Raw genomic sequence first — 26793 nt, forward strand, 5'->3', positions numbered from 1 at the left:
ACGGGCAGCAGCGGCGAGGGCAATGGCGTGGCTCGTCACCATGACGACCATTACAGCACATCACAGAGAAGCCAGAACGGGGGAATGAGCAGTATTCCAGGCTGAGTGCCCCCAGCGGCAGCGCCCGCAGCACCACGGCGCCATGGCGCCATGGCTTGCTGCAGAAGCCTGCTGGTTTTAACCTATCGGTTAATAAACTGCAGAGCTCGCTAATTAAGCCGGCTGCCACTAATCTGTTGATTAAGTAGACAGCAGGGCTCGCTGCAGAAGCCTGCCGGTTTTAACCTCGGTTAATAACCTGGAGAGCTCGCGGCATTCCTCTGTCCGAGACACGCCTCCTACACACGTTCATAATAAACCCATGAGCGCCATTATAACGCCTCATGTGGGCAGCACTGCACACACCTCCATCCATCCCCTGAGCGTGTACGCGCCTCATGATGAGAGTCGGAGTGAGACGCAGCGTGTGGAGGCCCCCGCGCAGCCCTTTCGGTCCAAGCCCACCTGGGGTTGCCTCACGCCCTGTGTAAACCAGCTGCCTATAACCTGTCGGTTAATAGCCAGCAAGGCTCGTTGCTAAAGCCTGGTTTTAACCTGTCGGTTAATACATTTCAGAGCGCGCTAATTAAGCCGGCTGCAACTAATCTGTTGATTAGTAGACAGCAGGGCTCGCTGCAGAAGCCTGGTTTTAACCTGTTGGTTAATAAACTACAGAGCTCGCGGCATTCCTCTGTCCGAGATACGCCTCGTACACACGGCCTTAATAAACCCATGAGCGCCGTTATAACGCTTCATGTGGGCAGCACTGCACACACCTCCATCCATCTCCTGAGCGTGTACGCGCCTCATGATGAGAATCGGAGTGAGACGCAGCGTGTGGAGGCCCCCGCGCAGTCCTTTCGGTCCCAGCACACCTTGGGTTGCCTCAGAGGCAGGGGCGGCAGGGGCTGGCGTGGCTCGTCACCATGACGACCAAAAAAACACATCTCGAGCACGTGGGCCCGCTCTCAGAGTTTTTCTCAGAGTGGCAGCGCGTGGGTCTGATGGACAGATGGATGAGCAGGCTGATCAGCAGAGGAGACAAACGTTTATCTGGAGTGGAATTAAACTCAGCCAGCAGCAGAGCGCGGCTCTCGCGGCAGCAAGTGGAGGAACTGACAGCTCTCCTCCGGCATGTCACAACCCACACAGCCCTCTCCGTGACGCAGCTGCTCGGCGTTGGCGTCAGCCTGTCACGTGATGATCCCCTTGGTTCTCTTCCAACAGGGGGACACTCCAGAGGTGGTTCATTAGCGGCAGAAGCCTGCTGGTTTTAACCTATTGGTTTATAAACTGCAGAGCTCACGGCATTCCTCTGTCCCAGATATGCCTCCTACACACGGTCATAATAAATCCACGAGCACCGTTATAACGCCTCGTGTGGACAGCACTGCACACACCTCTCATCCCCTGGGCGTGTACGCGCCTCATGATGAGAGACGGAGTGAAATGCAACGTGTGGAAACTCCCTCGCAGCCCTTTTGCCTCACGGGCAGCGGCGGCGATGGCGTGGCTCGTCACCATGATGACCATTACGGCACATCACAGAGAAGCCTCTCCCCCCAGCAGTTCCATGGGATACAAGAAACACTCCTGTCATCCCAGGAACAGTGTCTTGCGCGGTTTTTACTCCCGCTATTTTTCTAAATCTCGGAAAAGAATGGGGGAGTCGCCCCGTGGATGTACAATCAAACATGTGTTGATTTGCACAGACAACAGGCCACGGCTATGGAAGCAGCCTACCTCAATCGCCAGGGAGGAGTACGATCTGCGCAGCTTCTGAACGCAGCCAGGTGGCTGCTGTTCTGGGCGCGCACACACGTTGCTCCCCATCAGAGCAATGTATATTCCCGGCAAAATTAACAGAGGGGCTCGCAGAACGCAGCAGCCGTTGTATGCGAGGAGTATGGAGACTCAGACCTGTGTCATGCACACTGGCGCCTCAGTGGGATTTGGCTTTGGTGTTACGCGCACTAAAGCAAAGCCCCATTTGAACCTGATCAGGTTCCCCTTAAACTGTTATCAGCCAAATTAGTACTGCTTTTGGCTTTATCAGAGAAAAGGGTGAGTGATTTGTCTGCTCTCTCTGTGGCTCCGTCATGTCTCCGGATCCAAGGAGATGGCAGTTCAGCTATTTTACGCCCTAACCCGGCTTCATGCCTAAGGTCATCACAACTCTTTTAGGTCAAGAGTGATCACCCTGGCTGGCTTCTTTCCCCCTCCTCACAGGTCGGAGGAAGAAGCCACGTCTCATCTCCTCTGTCCTGTGCGCGCGCTGTCCTGCTATGTGGCGCGCACGGCGGCCTGACACCGTTCTCAGCACCTGTTTGTGCACTATAGAGAGCGCTCGATCGGGCAACCTCTGTCTGCACAACGGCTGTCACACTGGCTGTGTGAGGCTGTGTCACAGGCATATGTCTCCTCTGGGGTGGAGCCCCTGGAGAACATCAATGCGCACTCCACCAGAGGACTTTCCTCCTCCACGGCTTTGCACGGAGGAATGTCAGTGGAAGATATTTGCACTGCTGCATCTTGGTCTTCCCCCTATTCATTTGTTCATTTTTATTTGAGAGATGTCTCCCATTCCTCTCTGACACACCCTGTACTGGGTGTCCTGTCGGAGTGAGTGACGTCAGGGAGCCAGCTGGGCGCTCTCCTTCCTGTCTGACACGCAGAGAGCTGCTGTTCCCCCTCTATGATCGCTGGGCAAGGTGGGACCTTCATCTCTACTTTCTCACAGCGGCCGGTATGTATTGTTCCCAGCCTTCGACCCGTCGGGAAGACAGGCATGTTTTGCTATGTTCCAGGGAGGGTGATGCGCCATTACGCATGGCACAAAAGGCAGGGGGTGTTATTGAGCAGGTGTGTCTGTGCTTCTAGTGCCGGGCGGACCCAGTGGGGCGCAGACTACATCATGCTTCGCCCTTAACCCAATACCGATAGCCTTAGAGGGCGAAGCCATATACGAAATAGAACTGAGGTTACCTACTGTAACCCCAGCTTCTATGAGTAAATGGCGCAGCCCTCTAAGCGCGGGGCCCCACTGGCTCTACGAATAGCTGAAGAAAAGTTATTTTGTATGGGAGCAGATTGCCGGGCCTCCTTCCTATTTATACCGGAAGGGAGCCCGAGGGTGGGGCCCACCTTGCGGGTGGGTGTGGACTACAAGTTTTCAGTGCTGCGCGGGGGCGCAGGGGGATTACCCAATAGCGATAGCCTTTAGAGGGCTGCGCCATTTACTCATAGAAGCTGGGGTTACAGTAGGTAACCTCAGTTCTCCCTGTCATGTTTTCCTCGTTTATTGTCTGGTCCCTCTCTCTGTGTTTTTCCTCCTGTCGTTAGTTTCCCTGGTGTGTCTCATTGTGTTCACCTGTGGCCCTTGTGTTTCTCCTCCCCTGCCCGGCTGTTTCTCGTCTTGTGATTACCCCTCCCTGTATTTAGTCTTGTCTTTTCCTGTGTTCAGTGTTGGTTCGTCTTTTGTTTGTGAATGAGTTCACCGGTGAGAGTTCTGTTTTGACCTAGTTATTTTTATTTTATCCTTGAAATAAAGGCTTTTTTCAGCGTTATCTGCATTTGGGTCCTGCTTGCTTCACTCACCGTAACAGTCATTGACTAGGTCCCCCCGTGTGGTTCTGGGATTTTTGCTCACCGTTCTTGTGATCATTTTGACCCCACGGGGTGAGATCTTGCGTGGAGCCCCAGATCGAGGGAGATTATCAGTGGTCTTGTATGTCTTCCATTTTCTAATAATTGCTCCCACAGTTGATTTCTTCACACCAAGATGCTTACCTATTGCAGATTCAGTCTTCCCAGCCTGGTGCAGGTCTACAATTGTGTTTCTGGTGTCCTTTGACAGCTCTTTGGTCTTGGCCATAGTGGAGTTTAGAGTGTGACTGTTTGAGGTTGTGGACAGGTGTCTTTTATACTGATAACAAGTTCAAACAGGTGCCATTAATACAGTTAACAAGTGGAGGACAGAGGAGGCTCTTAAAGAAGAAGTTACAGGTCTGTGAGAGCCAGAAATCTTGTTTGTTTGTAGGTGACCAAATACTTATTTTACCGAGGAATTTACCAATTAATTCATTAAACATCCTACAATGTGATTTCCTGGATTATTTCCCCCCATTCTGTCTCTCATAGTTGAAGTGTACCTAGGATGAAAATTACAGGCCTCTCTCATCTTTTTAAGTGGGAGAACTTGCACAATTGGTGGCTGACTAAATACTTTTTTGCCCCACTGTATATACATTTTCAGGTAGAGAAAAATCAAGTGTCAATGAGCAGCATGTGGTTTGTGAAAGGATATGTGCTGGACTATTGGCGTGGGTAAGACACTGTTATCATCAATATGAACCAGCTGAGATTCCAGAAAAGTTTCTATCTGCCCTTTCGCATCTCCACATTACAGGTACACTACTTTAAGGGTGGTTCTACATGTTGCCACTGGATGTAAATTATAAGGTGTGTGAAATTAAGACCATTGTTTTTATGGTTAAGAGACAGAAAGGGTTCCTAAAAAGGTTTGGTACTTTTAACAAATTAACGTTTTAGATATACTGTATAGCTGGATATTAAAATTGCATGTGGTTAACTAAAGCATAACTGAACCTTGGTACTTATAGCACTTACCGAAGGCCCAGCCAACAGCCACACACTGGACCAAAGACACAAATAGCAGACATATCCCATTGGCACCATAGTAATCAATCAGCTCGAACTGGTATACTCCTCCCTGGATAACACAGAAGAGATAATGTCAATGAAATACTCATCCCATATGAGAACATGCTAAATATTAGCCAATGTGTTTGGGAGGGGGAATGCCAGCCTGTTTAGTACCTGTGTGGTGAGAGTGATCTGTAACAGGAAGATGAAAGAGCTGAAGACTACGAGGAGAATTTCTCTGCGCCAAGGTCTGCGCATCTGTCCAGGGAACATGTCAATCATTGATGATGTTAACGTTTCCAAACCTGCAAACTGACACAAACAAGCAGACAGAAAAGTAATGAGCCTAGCTGGGTTTTCACTATCATTCCATACATGGCTCACAAGATTTAGGAAGTATGGGGCCTTATCTGAATACTGGAGGTACAATCACCATTGAAGCCTAGGTGTTATGCATGGCATACTCTCAATGTTCTTACCAATGACACAAAGACAAGAAGTATTTTTGGGATAATGGGTCTTGCAAAATTGTGGTCATTCCAAATCTAACTCTCCCACAGAAACCAGAAGAAAATGATGTCGCACAATGTCTGGTTCAAAGAATGTGTTACACATGGTACCTGTCAAGTGAACTGGTGATCTATTGCTTTTGCTAAGAAAACTACAGGACACATGGACCATTTGCTCCAGTGAAGTTGCTGAAAAATGGCTTCCGATCTGGTACTCCCTTCCAACTTCCTCTGAATCTATTGCGAGGACCAAATACTAGAGAGCTAGCTCGTGTCCTCCGCTGTCCACTGCTGTTGAAGTTTGCATTCATGATTTTGTCGTAGTGTTGTATTTTCCAGGACCGGCTATTGTGGAAACGGTAAGAATTGATTCACAATCAGGCACTAGCTCCAAACTGACCAATCAGAGGAGGCGCGGCACTGCACGCGACTCGGGATCGGGAGAGAATGTTTGTTTGTCTTCTAAGTCATTCATTCATTATACGTTTGTTTTGTCAAGTTTTTCTTTTCGTCAAGTGTGCTGTGTTGTTTTGTTTGTTTTTTATGGAGCCTGGCAAGCTCACATAAGTGAACAATAAGGCAAGATGACGATGGGGAAGAGGACTGCTGTGCTGTTTTTGCTAATGCTAATAACATCTAGCATTCGCTGTTTACAAAGCGAAGCCAACGCCGGGATAACCGTGGGAAGCGAGCAGGTGCTGCGGCCCTATGACAGGGAATGTCTGCTGTCCTTACGGAGAAGAGCCGTCCCGGAACTGGGCCTGCTGGACTATGTCCCGGAGGAGCTGCTAAAACGGCCGCGGAAACGAGGGAGGAGAGGCGGCATTAAACATCGACTCCGCTGGAGATGCAATAAGCCGCCGTTACCATCAATACTCTTCAGCAACGTCCGTTCCCTTAGAAATAAGGTGGAGGAGCTACGCCTCAACACTAGGATCTTAAACGAATACCGTGAGTCATGCATGATGATTTTCACTGAGACCTGGCTTCAGGAAGACTTCCCAGACTCATTGGTTCAGGTACAAGGCTTTTCAAACGTTCGTATGGATAGGAACAGTAACTCTGGGAAAGTGAGGGGGGGAGGCATTTGCGCTTATATAAAGGACTCTTGGTGCAGCAATTACACAACAAAAGACACTGTGTGCACTCCCGATATCGAACTCTTATGCCTAAGTCTGAGACCATTTTACCTACCTAGAGACTATGGGAAAATTTGTATCTGTGCTGTTTACATCCCACCCAATGGGAACGCATCAAAGGCTGCCTCACGTGTAGCGGACTGCGTTCACGAGCAGTTAAAGAACAAACCTGATGCACCTATATTTGTTATTGCAGATTTTAATCACTGTAAACTAGAACCAGCACTTCCGGGATTCCAGCAATACGTAAAAAATGGCACCCGGAAATAACATACTGGACAAATGTTATGGCAACATCAAAGATGCGTATGCTGCTCGGATTGGAACCCCCCTTTCAAATTCGGACCATAACACCGTCCAGCTAATCCCCACCTTTAAGGCTGACATCAAGAGAAGTAAACCTGTCTCTAAAACTGTCAGTCTATGGCAGGATGAGCATAAAGAAAAGTGGCTGCTTCCTGGCCACAGATTGGGAAGTATTCTACCAGGACAATGACACTGATACCATCGCTGAGACCATCACAGACTACATTCATTTTTGTGTCGATACTGTTGTGCCAAAAAAGACCATTAGGATATATCCAAACAATAAAGACTACGTCTCATCGGATATTAAACAGTGTATCCGACGAAGAAATATCGCTTTTCAAAAGAACGATGCAATACAACTGAGATGAGCTCAAAGAGAACTAAAGGGGAAACTTAAAGAAGCCCGAGAGCAACATAGTCTGAGAGGCCGAGAGGCTTTCTCAACCAAGAACTCGAAAGAACTGTGGGACTCTGTTAAAGAAATTACAAATCTGAACTCCGGCAAGAGGGAGATGCATGTTCTGGATGAGCTTAACAAAGCAAATTAACTTAACAACTTCTACAAACGTTTTGATATTAATTCTGCTTCTAACATTGATGCATGTAATAACTTGTCAACCTCTTTAACCTGTGACCCAATACACAATAGAAGAAGAATAATGGATGATAGTGCTGTGGCCAGGGTTTTCAAACAACTGCATACTAAGAAGGCCAGTGGGCCAGACGGTATTTCGGCACTCCTGCTGAAAACGTTTGCAGACGAGCTCACCCCTGCCTGGAGTCCATTATTCTAGCTCTCTGCTGACTCGGGAAGCATCCCTCAAATATGGAAGAAAGCTGTCATCATACCAGTTGCAAAAAAACCATGCCCACATGACAACAACGACTTCAGACCAGTGGCTTTGACCTCAATAGTTATGAAGTCACTCGGACGGATTATTGTAGGGAACTTGCGAACTGAGGTGCAACACCTCTTGGACCCCTACCAGTTTGCGTACAGCAATGGTAGAGGTACAGATGATGCTCTGACCTCTACAACTCACTTTATTCTAAAACACCTGGAAAATCCTTTAGCTTATGCTAGATTAATGTTCATGGACTTTAGCTCAGCTTTTAATACTATTCTTCCCCAAATGATGTTAAAAAAGCTCAAACAGATGGATGTGAACCCTTACTTAATCAGATGGTACCACTCCTTCCTAACTGAAAGACAGCAGCAGGTGAAAATAAACTCGACCCTCTCTGACACACAGGTCATAAGCACAGGGGCACCACAAGGCTGCGTTAGCTCTCCTCTTCTCTTCACACTCTACACAAATGAGTGTAGGAGTCAGCACACACACAACCACATCATAAAGTTTCTGATGACACAGCCATACTTAGGCTACTGACTAGAGACTCAAACATTTCTATGTATAAACTTGAGATTGAAGAGGTCGTGAAGTGGTGTGAGGCGCACAACCTGGTGTTACATGTTAAAAAAACAAAGGAAATGATCTTTGACCCCAAGTCAGTAGGTGATCACAGCCCCGTCCTTATCAACAGGGAGGGAGTTGAGCAGGTTACACGTTTTAAATATTTGGGGATTTATTTTGATGCTCAGTTAGGCTGGGCCCATTAGGTGGATCAGGTATGCTCAAAGATAAGCCAGCGCCTGCATTTTCTGCGTCGGCTCAGGGTTCATGGAGTGGATAAATGCATCATGTTAATGTTCTACAGGGCAGCAATTGAGTCTATTATTCGTTATGGCATCACAACATGGTTTGGTAACTTGTCAGTTCAATCTAAATCACAACTCCAGAGCTTGATAAAAAGGGCTGGAAAAATAATTGGCATGCTTCCACCATCCTCTCTTCAGGAGATATTTGAGGAGATGGTGAGAAAGCAAGGCCGTAAAATCCCATGCGACCCCAAACACATCCTGCATAGAGAGTTTGAATTGCTGCCCTCCGAGGGCAGAAGGTATAGATTACCAAACTGTAAATTAAACAGGTATAAGTTTTTCTTTGTTCCGCTGTCAATCAAGCTGCTGAACAGTCAGAAACAATTGTGATTATGCTGTTAGGAGTTGTTGGGGGGTGAAATGTTTACAGTGTAGTATGTGCAAATGAGAAGGTTAAATAGGGGAAGTGCATTATGTGTAAATAGTAGGGCCGGGACTCGATTAAAAAAATTAATCTAATTAATTAGAGGCTTTGTAATTAATTAATCGAAATGAATCGCATTTTTAATCACATATAAATATTTGACCTGAGAACAGTGAGAAGCAATTTTTTTCACATGGATTTTAGTATACCATTAGGCGCATTCACACCGCAGTACTTTTCCCACAAAGGTTCATGAGAACTTAGTTCATGAGAACAAATGAAGCCGCTGACGTCACTTCTTCTTCTTCTGCTTTGGGTTTACTGGCAGGCCGCAAACCACTTCACGGCGTATACTGCCGCCCAAAGTCCCCGGCCGGAAGTCCCCGGAGTTGGGGACTGGCTTCAGTAGAAGCTGCTGGGAGTCCCAGCAGCCTTCCGAGTAAATCGCCAGAACGCCGACACCTCCTCATCTCCACCGCTCCCATGTTTTATTTTGTGTTGCCATAAGTTAGTCTCTCTGCGTTTCTGCGCTGGGCTAATGCTAATAATGCTAATGCAAGGATAATAAAATGGCGGCTTCACCAAACTTTTTGGGAGTTTTACGGGGCGTGGTTTGCAATCCGCCCAGCCAATCAGAAATATAGCTCTTTTCTCACAAGAGAGCCGTACGAAAGTCCCTGCTCTCTAGCAGGGACTTTCGTGGGGGTAAAAAGGTTCTCATGAACTAATTTTAGTACCGGCTCTTTTTGGTGTGAACGCGATAAAAGAGGCTAACGTCCACGCTAGCTTCCACGCTAGCTGCTATATGTTTTGCATTGAGGTGATACTTGAGGCTTGATGTGCTGCGGTGATATGCAAATTCCTTTTTGCATAATTTGCACACAACCGTGCTCTTATCGACGCTTCCATCCGTCCGTTTTTTAAAACAACATTTCCCACTGTTGTTCACTGTGGTTTGTTGTTGTCTGAAGTCATGAACGTTAGTTGGTGCTCCAGTATAATCGGTACGCCTGAAACTCATCCAGTGAGAAACGTTCCACGGTGCAAAAATAAGTGCGATTAAAATGCGTTAATTTTTTTAACGCGTTAATTTTTGTGTAATTAATTAATCTTAATTAACGCGTTAAAGTCCCGGTCCTAGTAAATAGGTATGGACACAATAGGGATATGTGCAATTTGACGGACACTATGCATAGGTGCAATAGGGAAAGTGCAATATTGATTTGTGTATGATTACAATAGGGAAAAGTGCAATATTTGATTATGTATGAATACAATAGGGAAAAGTGCAATATTGATTTGTGTATGAATACAATAGGGAAAAGTGCAATATTTGATTATGTATGAATGCAATAGGGAAAGTGCAATTTGATTATGTATGTGCAATAGGGATATGTGCAATAGGGAAAGTTCTGTACCTGTATGTTTCTTGTTTGTTTCTTTGCCATGTGATATGTAATCTCTGTTCTGTATCTATGACTGATTGACCTGAATGTTTTATGTGTATTATCTCGATGCCCAAGACAAATTTCTCCTAAGGGAGACAATAAAGCTCTATCTTATCTTATCTTAACTGGCCCTGGAACCGGTTCGGTGGGAAAGGGGTATCAGTGAGACTAATCTCAACGGAGAGCTGCAGGAGTGGCCCACATGAGAATAAGCTTCCCTCTGAAGCAACCTTCCTTGAGAAAACTTAATTAGTTAGACAATTGTCGTTGGATGATTTTGGATGAACACTAAGACTACTTTTAAACGACAAGCCTGATTGTGCGTTCACATCGGACGCATTGCTTTACTCGCAGAAGTTTGACCAAGGCTGTCAGTTGTGTCTAGTCACGTCACTCCAACAAGACGCCCGGGTGAGGAGGCGGGGCATACAGAAATGAATAAAGCAGCGACTGTATTCACCATGCCAGACATTCTGTGAGTTGTACATTAATAACTTCTCTCCAGTTTCTGAACAGATATGAGGAGCTGTGAGCTCTGTGTGCTGTCACCCAGAGCCAAAGGCTGCTGTTTTGGTTTTCTGATTCAACGTCAGTGACGAGAGTCAGAGATTCTGAATGCTGATTGGCTTTTTGCGAGACAGCATCACGCAAATTTGTCGCTCGACTTGAACATTTTTAACTCTCGCCAATGAAGCGCCAATTGCGCCATTCGCGCCACTGGATTCTATCCGCGTCTTTGCATTGACTTTACATGTAATCGTGACACACGAAAAAATCTCATCGCGTTTTGTGTGAATGTACCTTTAGAGCTCAATTGTGATTCCTGCTCAGATCCATTTTTCTTTTTAGGCTTTGTCGTCTTCTTTTTCTTACCTTTCTGTTTATTTCTGTGTGAGTGCAGGAGGGTAACGGAAAAACACAAGTTCAAGTCAAGTCCTAAACTTTGACAAAACGAGTCTTTAACAAGTCATTATGTGCTTTTCACCAAATGTAATAACATGGAATAACAGATATAATACTTAATAATCAAACTGCTCTTTATTAGTCACATTAATAATCCATTTTCTCTCTGCTGGTAAAGTAACGTGTTTTTTTCTATTTGAAGAGGGATCGGTAAGGTAAGGCTACCGTGACGGTTTGATTCAGAAGGAGTTTAATGTATAAGATCCCTGATGTTGAGGTGACCAGAATGTTTATTTCCACTATGTACAACATGTTATAAGGGACCCACAATCTATCTTTATGCAAGGGATAATGTGCAGCGAGGCGGTCTCTATGGGGAAAATAACACCTGAATCTAGATCCCTCTGCAGGTGGTACTTTAACTATATTTTGATAATACTTTTCTACTTTTACTTGAGTAACATTTTGAATTCAGGACTTTTTATTGTACACTCAGGTACTTTTACTCAAGTACAAGTCCTGAACCACCTCTGACAATAAATCCTTAATGGTTACCAAAAACAAAAAACCTGCTCTGAAGGTTATTTTCATTTTACAAATCCTGCACTCAGCTTTGCTTTCTCCAATATCATTGAAATGCAGCCAGATGCTGCTTCTTTTTTTGGTTTTCGCTAAATTCTTGACTTTTTCCGACACGCTTGCATTTAAATCCGGCTCCCCGTCTCCCTGTTGCTCTGTAGCTGGCCTGTACCACTACACCTGCTGTCTTTTGAGCGTCTGCCCCCCACCCTTCTTTCACATAATGGTATGATCTTAGTGTGTCCTCGCATATGATTGGCCACATGGTGGCTCCGCAAAATAAAGTCCCGCCCCTGCCTGCATGGATTCACAGCAAGAGTAGGAGCAGCTGAAGATTCTGCTCTCCCCGACTGGAGTCTGCTCTTCTCGAAGCATCTCGCGATCTGCGTGTTGGAGACCCCTGAATTAAAGTATCAAGTCACCTCAAGTCAGAAGGCTCAAGTCCAAGTCAAGTCCTGAGTCATTGGTGTTCAAGTCCAAGTCGAGTCGCAAGTGTTTTGTGATTTTGTCAAGTCGAGTCCAAAGTCATCGAATTGGTGACTCGAGTCTGACTCGAGTCCAAGTCATGTGACTCGAGTCCACACCTCTGCTATTTAGCTTAAGCTAGTTGGGAGAAAAATGCCTACAGATGACTTCCACAAACTTCTACAGAAGATGGTCGTGTTGGAAATGAAAATGCAACGGTTGGAAGTTAACGTGGAAGTGAATGGACTAGGTTGGAATGACACCACTTTACCAGTGTTGCAAAAATAATGGACAAAGGCATGCTAACTCACAGCTAGTTAGCAGATACAAGGATTCCAAGGAACAGGAGGGCTGTGTACCGGGTAATAAATCTACAAGTGGTAGTCCTCCCTGGAACTCTCTGGTTGCAAAGCCTAAGAGTAAATCATTTCTATGGGATTTGGGAGGACGAATAACAGGCAGAGCCCAGCGCTCTGAAATCTGTGATGCATCCGGCTGGCCTGCGTTGTTATCACCCAGGAAGAGCGCCTCTTCAAACCCCTATTCATAATAGGAAACAGCCGTGGACAGCTGCTAAAGGGAGAACTACAAACAATCCTCCTAAACCACCGAGTGTGCCAATCCAGAACAGATACGCTCCGCTGACCCAGAAACGGAGATCTCTTTCTGATGACCTAGATAACCTGTCCTCTTGACATAGCAGGGTAAGGAACAATAGCTACTCCAAAAGTAAAAGGCTAGAGGGAAACGACTGGGCCTGCAACTCTGATTGTGGGTGATGTAAAATGTCTGTGTAGTAAGAACAACACCAAAGTACTCTTTAATCAATAACCTCAAATGGAAGACCAACACAAACCACATCTACAAAAAGCCAACCAAAGGCTATTCTTTCTGCGGCAGCTCAAGAAATACAGAGTGAGGAAACATCTCCTAATCCAGTTCTACACAGCCATCATCCAAAGCATCCTCACATCATCCATCACAGTCTGGTACAGCAGTTCAGACACCCACTCCCGGAATAAACTTCAACGTATCATCAATAAAGCATCAAAAATCACCTGAAGTCCCCTTCCATCACTCAAATCACTTCACCACCAACGAACTGTCACAAGGGCAAAGAAAATCACTTCTGACCCGTCCCACCCAGCTCACCATGTCTTCCAACTTCTGCCCTCAGGGAGGCGCTACAGGTCACTGTCCACCAAAACCACCCGCTTCAAAAACAGCTTCTTCCCCTTTGCAATACGGACACTAAATGGACTCTAAGTAACCCCAATGAACAATCACAATCCATCACACATTGAACTTTATGTATATGTCATGATGTATGTATTTGCCCTGTGCTGTGTGTTGTACTTTTTATTGTCTGTTATTGTATGTTGAATTGTATGGAACAAGCTGTAATAATCTGCACTGAACACGAATTCCACCAGCCTGGCTGTGTGGTCATTAAATATTCTAATCTAATCTCTGTTTTCCCAAGGATGTGGTCTCTGACTTGGCAGAGAAGATCCTGCATATTGGGGCTGAACATCCAACTGTAAAAAATGTGGTACTGCACATTGGAACAAATTATGTTGTGAAACAACAGTCAGAAGTGCTGAAAGAAGAATTTAAATGTTTCTTGGAAACTGTCAGCTCTCTAAATGCGGAGGTGTTCATCAGTGGCCCTCTACCGCCAGTCAGAAGAGGAGTGGAGAGATTCAGCAGATTGTTTGCACTGAACACCTGGCTTTCAACTGCCTGCACTGACCATTCTGTCCATTTTATTGACAATTTTAACTTTTTCTGGGACCGCAGACATCTTTTTAAGGCAGATGGAGTTTGCCTGAACAAGTCAGGAGTGAAATTGTTTGTCTCGAACATATTAAACTGCCTGCATCATCAATATGTTCCCAAAGACAAGCGGCAAGAGGAATCAAAACAAGAGAAAGACACAACATATCGCTCAGAAAACCTTGAAGAAGTATCACTGCAGCCGCCTGAGGAATGTCTTGATTATGGGAGACCTATGACACAAATGGAGGAGTCTCCACCACCCTTCAACCCCCCTATAACCGTTGAGGATACTCTTCCTTCACCCCCCAGCTCTCTCTACTCTCCCTTTCACCCTCGCCCACCCTCCTGGAGTTCGACCACATGAAGGAGATACAGACGGTTGGCACCAAATCCTTCCTGGAGATTAATGACCGCATGAAGGCGATACTCAGGGTTAGCAGCATGTCCTTTACCCCCGCCCCTCAACGACGCCCACCACAAGCACCGAACCATCTCCCCCGTCTTCATCACCGTGCCTACGTCAACCACCTCCCCCCCCTTCAAGACAGCATCTGCGGTCTCCAAAGCCTGATAAGAATGTGTGTGTACAAAACGCAGCAAACTCTAACTGATATGTGCTGGGTCCAGGCTCAAGAAGGTATGGTACTCTCAACTATTTCCAGGACAAGCCGGGGCCCTGGTTGCCAGTAGCTTTGCCGATATCTGTGTTGATAGGTAATACACTGAACAAAAATATAAATGCAACACTTTTGTTTTTGCTCCCATTTTTCATGAGATGAACTCAAAGATCTAAAACATTTGCTATATACACAAAATAACCATTTCTCTCAAATATTGTTCACAAATCTGAAAAAATCTGTGATAGTGAGCACTTCTCCTTTGCCGAGATAATCCATCCCACCTCACAGGTGTGGCATATCAAGATGCTGATTAGACAGCATGATTATTGCACAGGTGTGCCTTAGGCTGGCCACAATAAAAGGCCACTCTAAAAAGTTCAGTTTTATCACACAGCACAATGCCACAGATGTCGCAAGTTTTGAGGGATGGTGCAATTGGCATACTGACAGCAGGAATGTCCACCAGAGCTGGTGCCCGTGAATTGAATGTTCAGTTCTCTACCATAAGCCGTCTCCAAAGGCGTTTCAGATAATTTGGCAGTACATACAACCGGCCTCACAACCGCAGACCACGTGTAACCACACCAGCCCAGGACCTCCACATCCAGCATGTTCACCTCCAAGATCGTCTGAGACCAGCCACTCGGACAGCTGCTGCAACAATCGGTTTGCATAACCAAAGAATTTCGGCACAAACTGTCAGAAACCATCTCAGGGAAGCTCATCTGCATGCTCGTCGTCCTCATCGGGGTCTCGACCTGACTCCTCGTAACCGACTTGAGTGGGCAAATGCTCACATTCGATGGCGTCTGGCACGTTGGAGAGGTGTTCTCTTCACGGATGAATCCCGGTTTTCACTGTTCAGGGCAGATGGCAGACAGCGTGTGTGGTGTCGTGTGGGTGAGCGGTTTTCTGATGTCAATGTTGTGAATCGAGTGGCCCATGGTGGTGGTGGGGTTATGGTATGGGCAGGCGTATGTTATGGACGACGAACACAGGTGCATTTTATTGATGGCATTGTGAATGCACAGAGATACCGTGACGAGATCCTGAGGCCCATTGTTGTGCCATTCATCCATGACCATCAGCCACACCTGTGAGGTGGGATGGATTATCTCGGCAAAGGAGAAGTGCTCACTATCACAGATTTTTTTCAGATTTGTGAACAATATTTGAGAGAAATGGTTATTTTGTGTATATAGAAAATGTTTTAGATCTTTGAGTTCATCTCATGGAAAATGGGAGCAAAAACAAAAGTGTTACATTTATATTTTTGTTCAGTGTAAATAAACTTGCCTTGCCTTACAAATCCCTGGCCCAGAAAGCTTATTCTAAGTCTATCAACAAGTATAGCTGAGTTGGTTAGGAATGTTAGCTATTGGGTCCATCTTGAACCAAAGAGTAACGGCCCGTTCACACTACAGCTTCGACAGCTTCAAAAACGGTTTCCAACGCGTCTGCCCATTCACTTTGAATGGGGTGACGTCACTTTTTGCCGAACTGCATTGTGGGAAGCAGTGCGGAGCTTTCCTGGCGTTTCAGGCTGCAAAAGTTGAGCAATGTTCAACTTTTGAAGCTTCTGAAGCTTTCGGTGGAAGCGTCAGCCAATCAAATCATATGCCAGTACAAGCTCTAGCCAATCAAACCGCTGCTTGTGTGTCATGGGCGGGAGATTTATGTGATTAGTTGTTGGTCGAGCTTCAGACACGCCCAGCTCCAAGCTTTTTTTAAAGCTTTTAAGTAGTGTGGACGGGCCGTAATTAAAATGTGGATGCTGGATGAAAAGTCAGAGGTAGTACGTTTTTACTAAAAGAAAAATATGTCAGAAGAAAGTCAGGGAATTCATCATTTTTGGAAAGTGGAGTTTGATGGCAATCCATCCATCGTTTTTAAAGGTATTTTAGTGTATATTAAAGTGGTCGACTGACTGACCGACTACATTGCCATCATATTATATTATATTAATTCTCCAATATTACATTTGCCAATGTTTTTACATGTGTGTTCACTGATACAGCATAAACAGTTGCAGCATATCTTAAGTTAATCCTATGTGAAGGACACCAACCGTTTGTGGTGTATCTTACCACACTGTCCAGTCCCAACAGAATGAGCATAATGAAGAAGCAGGCGGCCCACAGCTGAGGCAGGGGCATCATGGCAACAGCCTGAGGAAAAGCGATGAATGCTAGCCCCGAGCCTGCGAGGACAGAAGAGACATTTGAATTGTTGTGAGGGTACTTTTGATTCTGAGAGAGATGGTAGAGATGGTAGCTTTGCACTTGAAAATCGTACCTGATGTGACGACCTTTTCGATGGGAATGCCCTGTTTTTCGGCCATGAATCCGAGACATGAGAAGACTACAAACCCGGAAACTAAGCTGGTGCAACAATTGAGCACACATAACCACACACTGTCCCTGCATACACAAACACAAAGCACAGCATGCAGAGCAGAACTCAGTGGGAAAATGTACTGACAGTAATATACTTTATGTTGTTGGGCGGACAATCCGTCCTTAGGTAGTTTTGATGTTCTTATTGCCCCTAGATGTATCTATATCTTAAGGTAGTTCTAGTTTTCATCTTTGAGATTTACAAAAGAAAGCACAGCTACACTTCATCCCCTATTTCTTAGTATTGTTTGAATGCAGTCATACATTATTATATAACCCAGTACGTGGCAGATACTCAAAGAAAATAAAAACTCAATCAACAAAAGCTCCCAATATATTAATGGAGCTACTGATCACATGACTAACCTATAACAGTTGTTTGTGACTTTGTTGTAGCTGCTCATTGTGATATGGGTTCCTGTTGCGACGCCATAGGAGAAGAGGACCTGGGCACAAGCCTCCATCCACACCTCATGAAGAAAGATTTAAAAAACACGTATTTAGATCATCAGCGTTATAACAGTCACAGGAGGATCTTGTTTCATCTACCTTCATTTGTGTATTCAATTCAGGTAGGTGTGAAACTGTGCAGGGTCTACCTGAAGGTCCACCAGGCGAGAAGGATCTGGATACAGGTAGTAGACCACACCCTGCCAGGCCCCCGGGAACGTCAACCCCCTGACCAGCAAGATGGCCAGCATCACATAGGGGAACACAGCCGTGAAATACACCACCTGAGATGAATAAAAACAATCCTCTATGTTTATTATGTTACCTGTTTGTAGAGGTCTACTTAATATGTTATACTGCACATGAACAATACAACAACATGAACAATGGTAGGTAGCTCATTTGAATTAAGAGGAATCAATTGTACAGCTGCCAGGAGATGCACATCCTGCACCTGGTAGGATACCTGCAGAAAGGTTGTAACGGGTAAAAAATACATTTATATAAATTAATGCTGTCAAAATTATCGCCTTAACGGCGGTAATTCGTTTTTTGAATTAATTGCGTTAAAATATTGAACGCATGTGCAGAATGGCCCGCCCCATACGTGCCACCAGTGGCAGCGCCAGGGTATGGCTACACCCATACCAAGAAATGGCTTAGCCCCACCATGAACAATGATGTTAAATAAGCTAAATAAAGTCCGCCAACTCGCGCCGAGAATTGCACAGAGGGCAGTTAGTAAGATTGATTTCAGTAGCCACTTGTCTGGAAATACCGAAGACCAGAAACGGTTTTGAAAACTTTTGTCACGTAGTGATCGTCTTCTCAATAGAATATCTTTGATAATGTCTTCTGGCCAATCAGAATCAAGATAACGGCGTGGTGTTGTTGCAGGAAGTCCCGACGGATAATACTTTTGCTGTAGTACAGGGGTGCACATAACTGGTACACAGGTTATGTGCGTAATCTGAAATGCGTACCGTCACTTGTGTCACAAAGCGCATTTGCGTACCGACGGACGACAGAGTCGGTCTCCGTGTGCACAGACAGGGCTGCTGTTAACGTCGGTCTGTACAACGGAATTGTGCCAAAACTAGCCAACCGGCTGCGGAGGGAGACTCCCCCTCCTTCACTGGAGAACTGCGCTAAAACAGCTGATCACAACGTTCACGCTCTGTGGTCACGAAGTACTCCACTAGCCCCCCCCTCCGTCGACTTTCCTGAAGTACTCCCCCGTTGATAGAAATCAACACGTAATGGATTAAGACCCCACGGTTTGATGATTGATAGGTGTGTGGGCAATCTTTCATTTTGACACACAGAACAATGTTATAATAAACATACTGTATGTGAAATGGATATATCCGCCTTCTTTCATTTATCTTTCCATTCCCACAACAATATACATAAAGAAATGGCATATTTTGGACATAGTTCGAATGGTGATTAATCATGATTAATTAATTTTTAAACTGTGATTAATCTGATTAAAAATTGTAATCGTTTGACAGCCCTAATATAAATCCAAGGGCACAAACACAGATAGAAAAAATGCATGTCATTGGAGTTAATGTCTAATATTTTAGAGGAGAGTGGACAATGTCTTTAATCCCAATCAAACTTGGAATGTGTACGTTTTCTTTGCAAAACTACAGGTGGCATTGTTAGGAACATATCACTCGTCACCGGCTTGAGCTTCAATAATCAGGATACATGTATTTATTATCCTTACAAGAATGGAAGTAGTCATCACATCAATCAATCAATCAATGTTTATTTATATAGCCCAATATCACAAATGTTACATTTGTCTCAGTGGACTTCACAGTTTGTACAGAATATCAGTATGACAATACGACACCCTCTGTCCTTAGACCCTCACATCGTACAAGGAAGAACTTCCGAAGAAAACCCACAGTTTAAAGGGAAAAATGGGAGAAACCTCAGGGAGAGCAACAGAGGAGGGATCCCTCTCCCAGGACAGACAGACGTGCAATAGATGTTGTGTGTAAATCGAAGAGATAATACATTTACAGCGTAGGTAGACCACATGTTTGGAAATGCATGTGTCTATAATAAGAAGATGAATCCACAAGGATGTCAACAATCCTGTGGGAGCCATCAGGGAAGTAGTATGATGAGAGTCAGGCAGGACCGCAGAGACTGGTTCAGCCACGACTCGAAGTCCAGGACTCAAATCCAGAATTCAGGATAGAGGATCCAGGACAAAGGACCGCAGCAACAGGATCAGCCAGGACTCAGGATCCCGGCGTAGATAGAAACCAAAAAGAAATTTGGGGGAAGCTGGGTTATTTGGAACATGAGAGTACACAGATACAGACAGACAGAAGGAAGATATAAGGTGTCCCCCGACAGTCTAAGCCTATAGCAGCAAAACTAACGTGTCTGCGTACATGCACTCCCTTAGGATAGGTTGAGGGAAAGGGGTAGCAAGTAAGAAGTAAGGAACAGAGGCCAAAATTAAATCCACCAAGGGCCTTGAGTTTGACACATGTAGTCTACACACACAACCAAATTACATCTATACCATGAGCACATTGCTCGTAAATAGTGTTTCTGGCACTGACACCAATCAGCAGTTGTGCGTCGACTCGGCAGGGATCAAGGCACGTGTATGCCTCTCCCTGCTTCCACCGTCTACCAGAGGTGGGACCAAGTCATTGTTTTGCAAGTCCGAGTCAAGTCTTAAGTCTTTGCGCTCAAGCCCGAGTCAAGTCTCAAGTCTTTGCGCTCAAGTCAGAGTCAAGTCTCAAGTCTTTGCGCTCAAGTCCGAGTCAAGTCTCAAGTCAGGATGGGCAAGTTCAAGTCAAGTCCTAAACTTTGACAAAACAAGTCTTAAACAAGTCATTATGTGCTTTTCACCAAATGTAATGACATCGATCAACAGAATAATACTTAATAATCAAACTGCTCTTTGTTAGTCACATTAATCATTTAATAATCCATTTTCTCTCTGCTGGTAAAGTAACATGTTTTTTTCTATTTGAAGAGGGATCAGTAAGGTAATGCTACCGTGACGGTTTGATTCAGAAGGAGTTTAATGTATAAGATCCCTGATGTTGAGGTAACCAGAATATTTATTTCTACTGTGTACAACATGTTACACAATCTATCTTTATGCAAGGGATAATGTGCAGCGAGGCGGTCTCTATGGGGAAAAGAACACCTGAATCTAGATCCCTCTGCAGGTGGTACTTTAACTATATTTTGATAATACTTTTGTACTTTTACTTGTAACATTTTGAATGCAGGACTTTTTATTGTAACCGAGTAGTCCTACACTCTGGTAGGCTACTTTTACTCAAGTACAAGATCTGAACTTCTCCCACCTCTGACAATAAATCCTGAGTGGTTACAAAAAAAAAACCCTGCTCTGAAGGTTATTTTCATTTTACAAATCCTGCACTCAGCTTTGCTTTCTCCAATATCATTGAAATGCAGCCAGATGCTGCTTATTTTTTCGGTTTTCACTAATTTCTTGACTTTTTCCGACGCGCTTGCATTTAAATCCGGCTCCCCGTCTCCCTGTCGCCCTGCAGCTGGCCTGTACCACTACACCTGCTGTCTTTGGAGCGTCTGCCCCCCACCCTTCTTTCACATGATGGTATGATCCTAGTGTGTCCTCGCATATGATTGGCCGCATGGCGGCCCAAATAAAGACCCACCCCTGCCTGTAAGGATTCTCAGCAAGAGTAGGAGCGGCTGAAGATTCTGCTTTCCCCGACGGGAGTCTGCTTTTCTAGCGGCATCTCGCGATCTGCGTGTTGGAGACCCCTGAATTAAATGATCAAGTCACCTCAAGTCAGAAGGCTCAAGTCCAAGTCAAGTCCCGAGTCATTGGTGTTCAAGTCGAGTTGCAAGTGTTTTGTGATTTTGTCAAGTCGAGTCCAAAGTCATAACATTGGTGACTCGAGTCCCAGTCATGTGACTCGAGTCCACACCTCTGCCGTCTACACACACACCACCAAATGACATACCATCAGCAAGGAAAAAGAGTAAGAACTCAAATGTATTGGTGAAGAGGCACAACGTGTCTACGTCAATGCACTCTTATTAGATTTTTTTTTAAACTATAAGCTTTATCAAAAAGCAAGGTCTTAAGCGCACTCTTAAAAACGGATAGGCTGTCTGCCGCCCGAACACAAACTGGAAGCTGATTCCACAACAGTGGAGCTTGATAATAAAAGGCTCTGGCTCCCATTGTACTTTTAGAGACTCTAGGAACAACCAACAACCCTGTATTCTTGGAACCCAATGCCCTAGTTGGACAGTAGGGTATAATGAGTTATTGCTAAGATGGCGCCTGCCCATTAAGGGCTTTGTAGGCGAGAATAACAATTTAAAATGATTTCCTGTGTTCTTTAGGGAGCCAGTGTAAGGCAGCCAAAACTGGAGTAATGTGGTCCCTTTTCCGAACTCTAGTTAATACACATGCTGCAGCATTTTGAATGAGCTGAAGCGACTTAACTGACTTTTTGGTACACCCTGATAATAAAGAGTTACAATAATCTAGCCTTGAAGTAACAAATGCATGGACTAGTTTCTCTGCATGGTTTTGAGGCAAGATATGCCTGATTATTTGCAATGTTACGTAGATGAAAGAAGGCGGTCCTTGAGATTGATTTTATGTGGGCGTTAAAAGATAAATCCTGATTAAATATAACACCAAGATTTCTTACAGTCTCACTGGAGGCCAAATTAATGCCATCCATAGTTAATATATCTTTAGATAGTTTGTTTGGTAGATTCTTTGGGCCGAGTACAATAACTTCAGTTTTGGCCGTGTTTAACATAAGGTTATCCACGTTTTTAAGTCCTTGAGGCAGTCTTGAATTTCATTTAGATGATTGGACTCATCAGGCTTGATAAGTATCGTTGAGTATCATCCGCATAACAATGGAAATGTACAGAATGTTTCCTTATAATATTGCCTAACGGAAGCATATATAGTGTGAACAAAAGAGGTCCAAGCACTGAGCCCTGTGGCACTCCATGGCTCACTTTGGTTTGCATGGAAGATTCATTGTTGACACACACAAACAGAGACCGTTCAGATAGATAGGACCTAAACCAGCCTAAAGCAGTTCCCTTTATGCCAACTAAGTGCTCTAGTCTTTACAATAGGATATCATGGTCGATAGTATCAAATGCAGCACTGAGATCGAGCAAGACAAGAATAGAGACAAGTCCTTTGTCTGAGGCTATTAGAAGGTAATTTGTGACTTTAACCAGAGCTGTCTCTGTGCTATGATGTGTTCTAAAGCAAGACTGAAAATCTTCAAATAAATCATTGTTTTTTTAAGTAATCACACAACTGTTTTGCGAATGCTTTTTCAAGAATTTTTGAGAGGAACTCAAAATAATTGAGTCTAACGCGTTCAGATTAGAAATAGGTCTATAATTGGCTAAAACCTCTGGATCGAGGTTGTGCTTTTTAAGAAAAGGTTTACCCCTACTTTTTGCGCCGATTGCCCTGGATCCTGCCTCGCCGAAAGCGCTTTAGACGACGGGGAAAGCGTGGTGGTGCACTGGTCCATCAAAAAGCATACCTGACGGCTTCTTCTGGGACTTATCCACGCATCAGATGTCATGGCCCTCCCGCTGCACGCCATCTGAGGGATCGATGGATTAGCCCTGTCTTTCCGGAGCTGACAGCTCCTCCTGCCCGACTGACTGCTACCGGCCCGCGTGGCATCATCACGCACACCTTCGGCCAGCCCGGAGAGAAAACTTTGCATGGCCTTGCTAAACGCTAGGTCAATAGCAAACAAAACCTTCCTGCTAAATTACTTCTTCACCTCTCGTGAACTGGATTTTATGTTTCTGACGTAGACATGGGTCCACGCTGGCGAGTATACACCGTTCTCTGAACTTCTTCCTCCTGACCCGTACCACCGGCCATGGTGGGGGCGTAGCATCAGTGTTTAGAGCTAGCCTCAAATGCAGATTGCTTCACCCGGTAACTAGCTACGCTAGCTTTGAGTTGCAGCTTTTTGAACTGAACCCGGCCTCGCCTATACTATACGCAGTCGTGTATCGTCCGCCAAATTGCAATAAGGATTTCATAAATTACTTTTCTGACTTTCTGTCCGGGATCATGGTGAAATATGATCGTGTTTTGATCTCCGGAGACTTCAATGTCCATGTGTATTGCGAGTCCAAACCTCTGGTTAGGGACTTTTTAAATCTCCTTGATTCTTTTCGTCTCGTTCAGTCCGTGGCTGGCCCAACACACGAAAAAGGACACACTTTAGATTTAGTATTATCGTTTGGACTGTCTGTCTCTGTGGATGAAATCTGTGCAGCAACGCGTATCTCAGACCATTTACCTGTTCTGTTTACAACCTCGATCCCTTCCGCAGGAGTCGAATCACGTGCCCCTGCGCGTCGTCTGCGTTCGATTAACCCCTTGACTGCCTCACAGTTTTCTGATGTTTTTAATGCTTCCCTGATCTGTGAATTAGAGGTGAACTGTGCTCTTAGTGCGGATGAGCTGATCTCCATGTTTGACTCGACATGTACACTATATTGGATTATGTTGCTCCTTTTACGCTTACACACACCAAAGTTCTCTCAGAGCCGTGGCTCAATGACTGTACTCGTGCTCTCAGACGCGCTTGCAGGCGTGCAGAGAGAAAATGGAAAAAGGATAAACTCCATGTCTCCTTAAAAATCCTTCGTGCTTGCCTTTCCGACTACCAGACGGCAGTCAAAGCAGCCAAAACAGAGCTAATTTCTCTGTTAATTTACAAAAACAGCCATAAACCTCAGGTTCTTTTTAATGTCCTCAACTCTATCATTAATCCCTGTGATGTTTCTTCAATTGTGCCATCGACTACTCTCTGTGATAAGTTTCTTACATTTTTTATCGAAAAAGTATCTGCTCTTAGGCTAGCCCACACTAATGCTACCCCAGATCCTGCTCCTTTTCTGTGCCCTGCTGTCCTGGACAACTTTGAGCCTGTATCCCTCTCTTCTCTCTCGGATGTAGTCATGCACCTGCGGCCGACAAACTGCACCTCAGACAGCATTCCCTCTCGCCTTCTCAGAGATGTTTTCGAATCAGTTGGAGCAAGTATTTTATTACTTATAAACACCTCTCTTAGCTCAGGATGTGTCCCAGCTGCCTTCAAACATGCCGTGGTGCAGCCGCTACTTAAAAAGAAAAATCTTGATCCCTCCATTCTCGCAAATTTTAGGCCCATCTCCCAGCTATCTTTTTTATCTAAAGTCCTGGAGCGAGTAGTCTATGTCCAGCTACAGTCTTTTTTAATCACGCATGGCTTTCATGAAAAGTTTCAGTCTGGCTTGAAACCCATGCACAGTACTGAAAGAGCCCTTTTAAAAGTTTTTAATGATCTGCTCCTAGCCACCGACTCAGGTAGCCCAGCTGTCCTGGTGCTGTTAGACCTGACAGCTGCTTTTGACACTGTGGACCATAGCATCCTGTTGTCGCGGCTCGAACAGTCCGCAGGCATCACAGGCTCTGCCCTTGCATGGTTCAGGTCCTACCTGACAGACCGCAGCTTATCAGTGCAGCTAGGTGCCTTCTCCTCTGCCAAAGCCCCTCTTACCTGTGGGATTCCCCAAGGCTCTAATCTGGGCCCCATCCTTTTTCTACTGTACATACTGCCCCTAGGTTCAATTCTCACAAAACACAACATCCCTTTCCATTGTTACGCCGATGATGTACAGATATATTTGCCTCTCAATTATAATGTCAACTCATTACAGCTATTGATGGACTGCTTGACAGAGATCAAATCCTGGCTGAGCAAACATTTTCTCAACTTCAACAAGAACAAGACCGAGGTCATCTTTTTTCGACCCCAACCTCCAGCCTCTCCGGTTGATATTCTGGGCTGCCTCAATAAAAACATCCTCCCCTCTGTCATGAACCTTGGAGTGACCTTCAATAGCACTTTTAAATTTGATAAGCAGGTCAGCAGCGTAGTCAAAACCTGCTTTTTTTTTTTAAATACGACTATTGGCCAAGACCAAGTTGTTTTTATCTTTTAAAGATCTGGAAAGGGTTATTAACGCCTTTGTAACCACAAGGTTGAATTATTGCAACGCCCTATACGTGGGTATGGACCAGGCGTCAATTAGACGCCTGCAGCTAGTGCAGAACGCAGCTGCACGTCTTCTCACTGGCCACAAAAAGCGTAACCACATCACCCCAATTCTGGCCTCATTGCACTGGCTTCCAATTAGGTTCTGCATTGATTTTAAACTCCTTTTATTTGTTTTTAAAGCACTAAATGGGCTGGCTCCTGCCTATATAGCCAAACTCCTCCATCGCCACACCCCAGCCAGAGCATTAAGGTCGGCTGACCAGCTGCTGCTGGTAGTACCCAAGACCAGGCTCAAAACCCGAGGGCACCGAGCCTTCACAGCAGCTGGCCCTAGGCTCTGGAACACTCTGCCCCTCCATGTGAGGTCGGCCCAGACCCTAGGGGTTTTTAAATCTTCACTTAAAACACACATCTTCTCTCTGGCCTTCTAGTCAGAGCGGAGCACGACTCTTGACATTTCCCTGTGTTTGATTGTTATATTTGCTGTTGTAATTTATTGTCTTCTGTTTGCGACTGTAGTAATGTGTTATTTATTATTTGCATGTACAGCACTTTGGCTCGACCAAAAATCGTTTTTAAAATGTGCTATATAAATAAAACCTTGATATTCATAATATTTAATAAAGAAGTGTTAATTAATGGAAGCTTTAACATATTAGTTGGAATCGGGTCTAAGATACACGTTGATGGTTTAAAAGAAAGAATCATTGAATTCAATTGTTCAAGGTTTATGGTTGAAAAGCATTCTAATTTACTATCTAGTGTAATATTAGAACTTACGTTTCCGGGAGTTGTTGATAACACTATACTGGTCAAAGGCAAGAGGTCATTAATTTTGTTTCTAAGAGTAACAATTTTATCATTAAAAAAGCACATACAATTCTTCTTTTTCAAAGGAGCAACAGAGTCTAATTTTATTCGCAGCGCATCTGTAGCACTATCAACATCATGATCAATTTGGGGTGGTGTACATTTTGTATAAGTTTCCTCCCTTACATGCAGACATGCTATCGAGTAAGTATTGATGGAATCTCTTCCTTCAATTTGGCTATAGCACTAACAGATAGGTTTCTGCTGCAGGAGGTTTTGACTAATGCTTTGTAGTCTAGTAACAGTACTTCAAAAGTTACTAAGAAATGGTCGGATAAAGCAGGATTATGCGGTTCGACTAATAGTTGCTCAATTTCAATACCATAAGTCAGAACAAGGTCGAGAGTGTGATTAGAACAGTGGGTTGGTTTATTTACACTCTGACGGAAACCCATAGAATCTAATATAGTTAAATGCAACAGTTAGGCTATTTCTA

The 26793-nt window shown here is 44.8% G+C and overlaps 1 protein-coding gene across 5 annotated transcripts in view; it reads right to left on the reverse strand.

Moving 5' to 3' along the window:
* The window catches only part of LOC117554700 (sodium- and chloride-dependent betaine transporter-like), a 74282-nt gene that overhangs the window by 9880 nt on the left and 37609 nt on the right, over positions 1–26793 (reverse strand). For all 5 annotated transcript variants that reach the window (XR_004570307.1, XM_034229177.1, XM_034229178.1 and 2 more), the window contains 6 exons: positions 17538–17672; positions 17305–17408; positions 16838–16962; positions 16630–16742; positions 4879–5016; positions 4669–4771 (listed from right to left, as the gene is read on the reverse strand). Coding sequence is in view for 4 of the 5 variants with exons in the window: in XM_034229177.1 (XP_034085068.1) it covers positions 4669–4771; positions 4879–5016; positions 16630–16742; positions 16838–16962; positions 17305–17408; positions 17538–17672 (718 nt within the window). In the remaining variant the exon portion in view is untranslated. The remainder of the gene's footprint in view (positions 1–4668; positions 4772–4878; positions 5017–16629; positions 16743–16837; positions 16963–17304; positions 17409–17537; positions 17673–26793) is intronic.

This window comes from Gymnodraco acuticeps, unplaced genomic scaffold (assembly GCF_902827175.1).
Source record: "Gymnodraco acuticeps unplaced genomic scaffold, fGymAcu1.1, whole genome shotgun sequence".
In the NCBI taxonomy this organism is placed as follows: Eukaryota; Metazoa; Chordata; class Actinopteri; order Perciformes; family Bathydraconidae; genus Gymnodraco; species Gymnodraco acuticeps.